Genomic DNA, 10,033 nt, shown 5'->3' on the forward strand with positions numbered 1-10,033 from the left:
AATGAAAATAAATCAAGTTCAAGGCTATTACTTGAACAGATAAAGATCCAGATTGTTAAAAGTAAAAGGAAGAAAGATGTAGTTGGTTTATTTGATCAAAGCTAAACAGATATATTATCTCTAGTAAACTTTAATGGACTTTTGCTGATCAACATTATTTTCATTCTAATTTTTTAGTCCGTATTATCTTTAAAAATATAAAAAATGAACCTTTTTATCAATTATACAACTATGAGCAATCAATATCTTGATTCTATGAAGTACATTTTTAAAAAGTGCAATTGTGATAAACTGTCTGCATGCAAACTTAAGAATGTTTGAATTCCTTTAAATGCCAAATCCTTCTTTGTCTAACTATTTTTATTTCTTATGTTTTATGTCAGGAGTGGGTTTCTTAGCAACTGATCATGAACTCAATACATACCAAGCAGTGTTAGTGGAAGGAATGCAGAGATGACCTAGTCCAGCTCCCTTGCTACCCTAAGGTATGCTGATTTCATACCAGCACTATCAATCAAGTGTCAATTTGCAGCTCTTCTTTTTCCCTTAATGAATTTTTAACAGCAAGAAAGAAAAGGCAGAAGAGATGCGTGGGAAAATATGCAAGTGGAAGATTATAATTTCTTGATCTCCACCCTGATCTCCACCCATACAATTTCACAAATACGATATAATTATTGCATCATAAACATTTGGTCTAAAAGTAGAGTATTCATAGATTGCCTTGTACAATCCACAAACAGGGATATGGTAAATATTATATGTTTAACTCTTCCTGCGAAGGTAGCCTTTGTCAGTCCAGAAATTCTGAAATACACATTTTTAATTTCTTAGTGCATGCTGAAGTAAAGTAAAAGTCTATAACAAAATTTAAGTTTCTCTCAACTCTTCCAGGATCATTAAAATTAATAAACATTGTAGTACAATACATACTCATATGCATCAGTGTCTTGCACAGATCAATCACAGTGAAATGATTCATGAGCAGACAATGAAAAGTAGACCAATAAGGAAGAAAACATTTTTCAACAGTATTCAATATTTTGGAATATATGTAACATATAGTTGACCAAGGATATAAAGCAATTAAATTATCAAACGGTCAAGAGTTTTATCTTCTCTCTTTTAATAAATCAATGCTATGGCATTAAAATTTGTTTAGCAGGAATCAAGAGAGCTAAATAATGTCATGAACTCAAGAATTAAGTTTCGTAGTTGGCCTTATATAGTATTCTACTTCATAAACTTTGAAACTGTACAACTTTATGTCATGCCCCATTTCAGCTCAAGTAAACTTTGGCACATTTTAAATTAATTAGGGGTTGTGTGCAGAGGTCCTTCTATGTTGAGCCAAAAAGACAAGGAAACCAAACCCAGTAACATTGGATGTCTGGGACAAAGAAGGAAATAAGAGCATTTTGATAGCATTCTCTTTTCCCTCCAGAAACATCTCATCTCTCAGAACTCACTCATCCTTCAGCTTGATTCCATAGGACAAGTCCTGAATATTGCCTTTTTTGATTACATGAAATAAAAAAAAATTAAGATTTGAAATGGCCAGCTAATACATATTACTGGTAAATGCTCCAGGTTTTCAAAGTTTAATATAAAAACAAATATGATACTTTTAAGACAACATCTCCTCCCTAAGAAACTGCATGTAAATAAGCAAAATAGACACTATTCTGAAGGACAAGATTTAGATCCCACCACACACAACTGAGAGTTGATAGATTCACTGAAACACCCTCCTAAGCTAACACACCTATCATTGGCCATTTTCTTCTTCCAGACTATCTTTTGAACCACCTGTCATTTTGAGAAAATAAAGCACCTTAAATGGTATCTTACCAACTATTACAAAATTTGTTGCTGTTCTCAAGGTTAATTGCTTTTCTCACTCCTTTATACTAGACTCTATGCAGAAGTTCAAATCATTCACTCCCATGCACCGAGGACAGAATTGCAATAGTAGGAAAAGTATTTCACAACCTGTGCCACCTAATTCATTCAATCAAGGTACCTTCACAAACTAGCTGACTGGAACTGCATCTCTGAAACACCTTTTCACTTACCAAGTTAAAAGTGTTCAGCAAAACTACAGTAGTTGGAATCTCCAACACACAAGGTCAGAGACTGACACTGATTTGCTAGTTGTCTCCTTTTCAATCTGTGGCTAAGGCAGTTTCATCATTCCAATAAAAGTACATGGTCCGGTTATCTGAGCTTTTTACCACCCGCTTAAAAACAATACGCTACTTAAACCCTGAGCACTGCCTCTCACCTGATCATCTAAAACCACTTTATAATCACGATCGCAAAGCGTTCACCCGTTTTAATTAAGAAGAACCAATTCCAAGACTCCGCTTTAAGCCTCCCTGAAGACAAGTGAACTTTTCATGCCTCCCTGAACTACACCTTCCGTGGCAATTTAGCCGAAGTCCAAATTCCCTTTCAAAAAGCATTCGGCTCTAGAAAAGATCCTAGATCTCTCTTGAGTTGGCGGGCCTTCAGTGGGAAAGAGGTCTCACTTTTTAACACCACTACCACGCTTCCCACGCTCGGAACACAGCCCACTCTGTTCAAGGAGAGCACAGAACCGGAACCCCGAACAAAAATCTACCCCGTTCTCACGTTTAGCAAGTACCTACAGCGCTGCCACACTTCGCGCTATCTTTCTTCTAATTTCTGCTTTCCTCGCGTTGCCCTGAGCCCACACCCCTCTTTTTGCACTTTCTTTCGCAGGGGAGTCTTCGGATGGGAGGGACGGGGGGGGATCGGGAGAGACAATCAAAAGGATGCCAAAGCAGCAGCCCGCTTACTCACTTACCAGTTGCATGCCACAGATAAAGAGCAGCGTGCACCTGCCGCTGCAGTAACCCATGGTTTCCCCGAGCCCTCGCAGCAGCCCCGCAGTCCCACGCAGAGCCCAGCCGTATCCAATCAGATGGTGGGAGAGGCTAAGCGAGCCTGGGCAGGATTCAAGGGGCTCCTATCTGCCGCCATTGCGTCCCGGGAAGGGGCGGACATCAGGCTCTGCCTTAGCAGCAGCAGCAGCAGAAGGAGCAGCCGCCGCCGCCGCGCCAACAATCGCCTTCGGCGCCCTCCCGCCTCTCGTGCAAAGCGGCGCGGGCGGAAACGGTGTCCCGGCATCCAGCAAGCACAGCGGCGGTGTCTCCCAAAGGCATCCGACGGCCTTTGCAAGTTTGTTGGCCAGCCGGGCTCAGCTCTTGATCCATCCAGCCATTCGGGCAGGTGGGGAGGAGAGAAGCAAGCGAGCTCAGCCCCCTTCTGTAGTCTGACTCTCTCTCTCTCTCTCTCCCGCGTCGGCTCTTTTCTCACGCCCCGCTTCACCCGCACCCCCACCCACCCCCGCTCCTTGTTTTGTTTCGCCTCAAGACAACAGCAAGCCCGAGCCTCTTGTCAGCGCTCGGTCGGGGCTCCTCTTTGCCTCGGTCCCGCCGTTCAATGGCAACGCGGCTATTCCCAATGCAGCACAGCAACAGAAGGAGGAGGAGGAGGAGAAGAAGAAGGGAGCTGGCTGTTGCTCAGAAGCGTGACAGGCGCTGTCTCTCAATGTTTGCAAGGCAACCGCCGCCGCCGCTCCCTGCTCAGCCCAGTTTGAAGCACGCGGGGCGGCGGGGAGGGAGGCTGGAAGGAGGGAGAGAAAGGAAAGGTTGGAGGGGGATAGGAGGGAGACTTCCCGATCCCCCTTATGACCTTAACTCTGGCCTAGACTTCAGGGACATCTTCCATCTCAAGCGCACACCCAGCCTCTCTCCTCGCTCCCCACCCCCACCCCCTTTTTGCTTTCTTTTCTGAAATGGCACCTCGGCGTCGCGTCCACCCCCGCCTGCGTCGCGGCGGAAAGCGCGAAGTTGAGAAGAGACTGTAGCGGTGCTTTTTGAGCGGGTTGCACACAAGGACCTCGGGGGAGATATGAGAAAGGGGGAGTCGCCTTTTTTGGCTGCAGCCGTCAGAGGGGAAATGAGGGGCGGCCTCGGCGGAAAGAAGGGTCCCCGGGCGCCGCCACCTGCCTGCTCTTCGGGGGCACGTCAGGGAGAGCTTGGCTGGCTGCGCTTCTGCTACCTTCCTCCCCAACTAAGGAAGCGGTGGGAAGCTGTGTGTGGAAGTGGACGCCGGCTCAGGCCAGCGGCGCGGCGCTCTCTACTGCCGCCTGCTGGGCCTTGGTTGCAGAGGCAAGCTCAGGTAAAGGAAAGCAGGCCGGCGTGCCCATCAACGAATGAGGCCCCCCCCTTCTTGATTAGCGTCCACCTCAGCCCGTGAAACAGCGAAAGAGAGAAGCGGTTGCTAAGTGGGGCTGCTAGCCCTTTATATTGCGCTTCCCATCTACCCCGCTGAGTTTCTTTACCCATTCCTATCGACTGCAAATCTCTCTCTCTCTCTCAAACAAATGCAAGAAAATGAGAGAGAGGGCATCTTTTCTTGCATTTTTCTTTGAAAGAAAATTCTGTTTGCCACACAGCTGCTGAAGAGAATTGAGGGTCGTCCCACCCAGGAGAATGCAAGTCTCATTCTAACAAAAGCAAGTCTATTTCCCCGTCGGCTTTAAAGGAAAAGAACACCTGGTTTTAAAACAGTTACATTCAAGTTTTCTTGAGTCTATATACTACTGAAACACTCTATAACCTTTTACTGGGTGAAAGAGGGCATCACTTTTGAACCTAGGTATCTCAAATGGGCAAACTTGCAAAATACATCCAAAATGACTCCCAAAGGAATAAGATTGGGAAAAGTTGTGGGAGCCGGGATTCAAGGGAGGGAGGGAGATAAGTGGTGGCTATTGTGTTCTAGTGATTTTCATTTTTAATGTTCTGGACAGTTTCCCAGCCACTCTCTCAATTCCTTATTCACTCTGTCCCTGCCCAGCTGTCACTTGCCTGCCTGCTGAGAAGGAGAGGGAGTGAGGAAGGAATCTCCCATCAACCTTTTCTAGACTATTCACACACACACACACACATATCCATTTGTGTCTCCCCCACATGCCTTCCCTGACCCACACCTTGAAATGGGAAGATAGATTCATTTTATTACAAATTATTTCATTTCAACTATAGAAACAATGTTAATGGTAAAGGATGATGAAAATATACTTTTATGATGGATGGTGTGGCTTTCAACTTCATTTGGTTTACTGTAATCCTGTTTGTGGGGAAATTGGTAGTTGGGTATTTAAGACTCCTTAACAGTCAGGTAGCATTTACAGTACCAGCATTAGAAGTTCAACTGAAGGGAGAAAGAAAGGAGAACTGTTTTGTTCTGATTATTTTTTCAGCTTTCTCCAAGTATTACAAGTCACTACTGTATTTTAAAAGATAATTAAAACGCTGTGACTTACCCATTGTGACTAGAATGAGTCAATATCCATCTGATGGGTGTTGGCAGATTCTACAGCTTTTTCAGTATATTCAAGAACAGAAGCTAAAAGGAGAAAAATGCTTCGGCAAGACTAGGCATATCTTTCTCACTCATTTAAAGTAATATACATTGCCTGCCATGGGGAGACTGGGAGTTCTAGTTCTGCTGCAGATGCAAAGCTATTGGGTAATTCTGTCCCAGTTACTCTTTCTCAGTCCTAGGAAGAATGAAATAACAAACCAAGAAAGCTGCAAGGACTTGTCCAGGCAATTGCCAGGAGTAAGAAGAAACTAGAAGACACTCAAACAAGTACAAAATTGGTAGTACGGTGTCCTGTAGAATAGCATTTTTAAAATTATATTCTGTGGAACTTGAAATCTGCAAGAATTGGGTGAGGTTCATGAGAGATTAAGGAGGAACCTTAAATAAAGTCGGTTTTCTATCACTAGAACTTTGCTCTTGATCTGGGATTCTCACCTAGTTTCCACAGCCTAAAAAAGAAAACTTCTACTCTAGATCTTTTTTTTAAAAAAACCTACATTTTATATATCCCAAACAGAATAGTATGGGTGGCAAACAATCAATGTTGTAATTCAGAAATCTTTGAAAATCACATTGGAAAAGTCGTATCTAAACTGGTTATTCTCAAGTGATGGTATGGATACTGAAAATGGGATTTAGATGCAGCCTATATGGGACAAAAGGCAAGACACTAGAACTTTAACTGAATATTTCATTGAGTTTTCTTCTACACCAAGACTGGCACACAGAACTAATTTATTTCAGTAGTAGCAGATTTTAGCTAGCCTCCGACAGCATTGTTTATTAAGAGATCAGCCTCTTTGAAAATCTGTATCATTACCATCATTCTTAGAGAATCTTGAATCTGATCTATGTACAGACCACAATAGATTCTGATATATATATTGGTTCATGAAGTCCTTGAAAATTTTCATTCTTTTTCATATAGTCTTTTCATGTAGTTTGGATTTCAGTGTTATCTTTTGTTTTCTAACAATGCAGTAAATAAATAAATCACCCAGTCAAAGTTCTCATGACATTTCAGAATAAAAGCATGAAATTTACCAGTTTCACTTGGTGCATATTGACATTTTTGTCTTGTTTCTGTAGCCCATCTTCTGTGAAATAGAAATTACCTTACTTGATCTAGTTGAATCTTACAGCAACAGATCAAAAGATGCTATCTCTGAAGGTGTGTTGGTTTCGGAGGTAAAAACCAAAGCCACAGAGCACTTACAGTTACCTCTTCCACTAACATGTTATCATCACCTTTTGCTTCTGATAATACAATGGTGGGTTCACAGTATCAGTTATTTTTATATGCCAATTCTGGATCATTATTCTATGTTATTTTCTACCCTGATATAGATTAGTTCAATTGGTTGGGAAATATTCAGTTTATAAGATTAATTGGATGGGGAAAAAATTGCTTTAAGATCACTAGATCAATATAACATATTGTTAAATTGTACATGTAACTATTTGTTGCGTGTACAAATACACTAAATAGGATTAAACATACTAAAATACTTCTAAACATTTAGAAATTAATTTGTCAAATGTTATAGATAACATTTCTATGGATATTACAAATAGCCCTTGCTTATTGACATTCGTTCAGTGCCTGCTCAAAGTTAAAATGGCACTTATGACTAGTCTTTGAAGTTCTAGTTGTCACAGCATCTCTGCTCTTGTGATCACAATATGGATGTCTGATAACCAGCTCAGATGATGGTTGCAGCATGGTCACATAATCACCATTGGGGATCTTTGTTGTTAGATTTCCACAAGCAAAAGCAATGGGGAAACTGGCAGGGAAGATTGTGAGTCACTCCTTTGGGTGAGAGTGTGCAAATGGCTTGTGATGGAGGAAATCACTCACAGTTCCCTGCCCAGCACCAGCCTACCAAAATCCCTCTGCACTTGTACCATGTATCACAGGCCATGTATCCTGCCAGGCAGTAGCTATCTCCAGCTCTGCTGTGCTTACCATGCCTTAACTATTTCCTGGCCTGATTGCAAACCACCAGGGACTTATTTAATGACTTGCAATTTTTGCTTAATAATGGCAATTGGGTGTGCTGGAATTGTCCTCATTAAGTATTCTGATCATGTGGCATTATTCTTTCTGACCACATTGCTTAGTGAAAGAAATTCTAGTCCTAGTAATTGTCATTAACCAAGAACCACCTGTAGTTAGTGGATTAAAATTCCACTTAATTGGTGGGTAAAATCAATATTAATTAAATTAATATTACTCCTCAATATAAATTTTAAGAGGCATACTGGTGTTAATTCAAAATATTTTTAAAAAATTCATATTGCTCTAAGGAAATTTATATGACAAGACAGGCTGCCAAAAATGTTATTGGCTAAATTGGTAGGTACTATGTCATGAAGAAGAACATTTTAATTTGCCAGACTTTTAAAAAATATAATTGGGCATTTATTTGATTGACTATATTTATGTGGAATGAGAATTTAACTGAATATCAATCTCTATAGATTCTGTTCAAAAGTTATCCCTGTTTAGATTACTCAGATCAATACAAGCCAAAGAAAAAACTTTCATTTCCTGTCTTACATGCAGCTAAACATGTTCAACCCCTAAGGGGATGTAAACTGGATTTTGATGCTGGGTCTCATGAATATTTAATTTTATTGAAAAACTCTGCTTTAAAAATAAGTGATAAGATAGTCTTTGGAAAGAATGTGAAAATCAACTAAAATAGATACATTAATTCAATTATTTTGTAATTATGGTTTTACAACTTTACAACAATGTGGAAACTTTCTTTGCTTAATGCAAATCAATAGCAATATAATTAACGTAAGTGTGTTGATTTTTTTAATATGCATCATAAGCATTAACTCGAGGTGCTATCATTTTTAAAAATTGAATCTAGTTCTGAAATTAAAACTCTTTAAGTTTGAAATTATGTGAGATGTTGCAAATATCTTTAAAGCTGAAATTACTGATATTTTTGATTTATGAAAGATTATGAGAGACTTTCAATACCCAATAACTGAGCATGAATGAGTGTTTAAAAACTTTGCTTCTTTGAATTTTAAATTCATCATTTTTTTTAATTCCAACTCTATTAGATTTCTGAAAAATGTATCAATATAAATGTGTGTGTGTGTGTTTGTGTATAATATAAGAGGTACATTAAAATGTATGCAGTGCTTTAGCTTGCTCCTTGGCCGAACCACGACTTTGATTCAAAGACTTCTAATTTGATTCTCTCTCAGGTTTGATTCGTTTATTCTCTCCTTAGCCTCTGCGCAATTGTTTATTCTTTCAATTTATCTAACTTGGGGAGGATGCCGTTGCACCCCCAAGGAGGGCAGCGGGAGGCTCTGTAGCAGCTTCGTGCGACCTCCCCATAGCTAAAAAAAGTGCCTCTGCCTCTTTAAAAGCCGCTGCGTTCTGTTCTGCCTTTCTGGCAATCTTGCTGTTCTAGCGGCTGGTTTTTTATCGCTGAGAGTCGTATTGCTGTTTTCCCCCCCCCACCTCGAACGCCGATTTCAAGTTAATTAGGTTAATCTCTCCCTTCTCTCACCGTCTCCATACTTGGAGTTTCAGTTTTGATTTCCCCGAAGGGAGGTGGCTGCTGAGCAGTACCAGAGCCATCTGTTACTGGTGGATGCCATTTTGGATCGCAAAAAAACGTGGCATAGGCCTTTGCTTTTCAACTTCCCTGCGCTGTGGGTGGAATTTGACTCAACGTAGCAGGATTCCCACAGGATCTGTTGGGTCTTTTAACTTCTTTTCTCTGGCAATTTGTACTTGAGGTTACCTTTTATCACTGAATCTTGTTGGCATAGTCCCCATAGCTATCCTCAGTGGCACAGCAGCAGGCAGCTAGGCCGTGTCCGCCTGTGCAAGTAAGCTGCTGTAGGCCCCATTTTCATTTCTACCCGGGCCTCAGGCATATCGAAATTTGGCTGATTGGTTGACTCTCTCTCAAAAATTGTGTTGCAAGTAGACTGTGGCTCCCGGAGCACTAGTGCAACAATTATACCAGCTTCATTGAGGTATCATTTTCAAGCATAACTTCAATATTAGCATTAATGTACAATAGTAATACTAATACTTTTAACAATATAAGCAATAATAATAATAGTAATAATAATATATTTTGTACAGTATAATATGGTAATTCATTACATTATTATCACTGAGATACGACTCCTTCCCTATTTGGATATATACATATGGCTACCAAAAAAAAGGGGGGGGCGTTAAAAATTATCAGGGCAACCGTCTTGAATCAGATTGGACCCTGGGCGTGCCAACCGCATCATATTGTCTTTTTCTACCCTACTACTATAATATATAATTTATAAGAATGGCAGATGGTAACACCTCTAAAGGCCCTTCATTGAAGGCAAAAGCCAAAACCCATCATTTGCGCAAGCAGGCTAAAGAGACCAAAGCCTCTCAAAGGGGCGCCTTAAGGTGCCACAAGGCCCTACAAAAAGAAATTGATAAGCGCAGCAGGGAAGCCCTCCTGGTGCCTCAGGCTTTACCATCCTCCAGTCCTTCTACCTCTGCTCAACCCCCCCCCTCCTCTAGATCTTCCCCTCTCACCCAGGCACAGCTTGTCCTCACAAGGTCAACATGCTCAGA

General features: G+C 41.1%; 1 protein-coding gene across 5 annotated transcripts in view; it reads right to left on the reverse strand.

Annotated features, from left to right (window-relative positions):
* Window positions 1-3,782, reverse strand: part of NKAIN2 (sodium/potassium transporting ATPase interacting 2) — a 572,383-nt gene extending 568,601 nt beyond the window's left edge. For 4 of the 5 annotated variants that reach the window (XM_087941688.1, XM_087941704.1, XM_087941695.1 and 1 more), the window contains exon 1: window positions 2,831-3,321. In XM_087941688.1, coding sequence (XP_087797814.1) covers window positions 2,831-2,884 — 54 coding nt within the window. In that variant the 5' untranslated portion in view covers window positions 2,885-3,321. Of the gene's footprint in view, window positions 1-2,830 lie in introns of all 5 variants that reach the window. The other variant, XM_087941701.1, reaches the window with a different exon arrangement.
* Between the last annotated feature and the right edge of the window lie 6,251 nt (window positions 3,783-10,033).

The sequence above is a fragment of the Pseudonaja textilis genome, chromosome 1 (genome assembly GCF_049901715.1).
Source record: "Pseudonaja textilis isolate UNSWEBS1 chromosome 1, rPseTex1.2, whole genome shotgun sequence".
Classification (NCBI taxonomy): domain Eukaryota; kingdom Metazoa; phylum Chordata; class Lepidosauria; order Squamata; family Elapidae; genus Pseudonaja; species Pseudonaja textilis.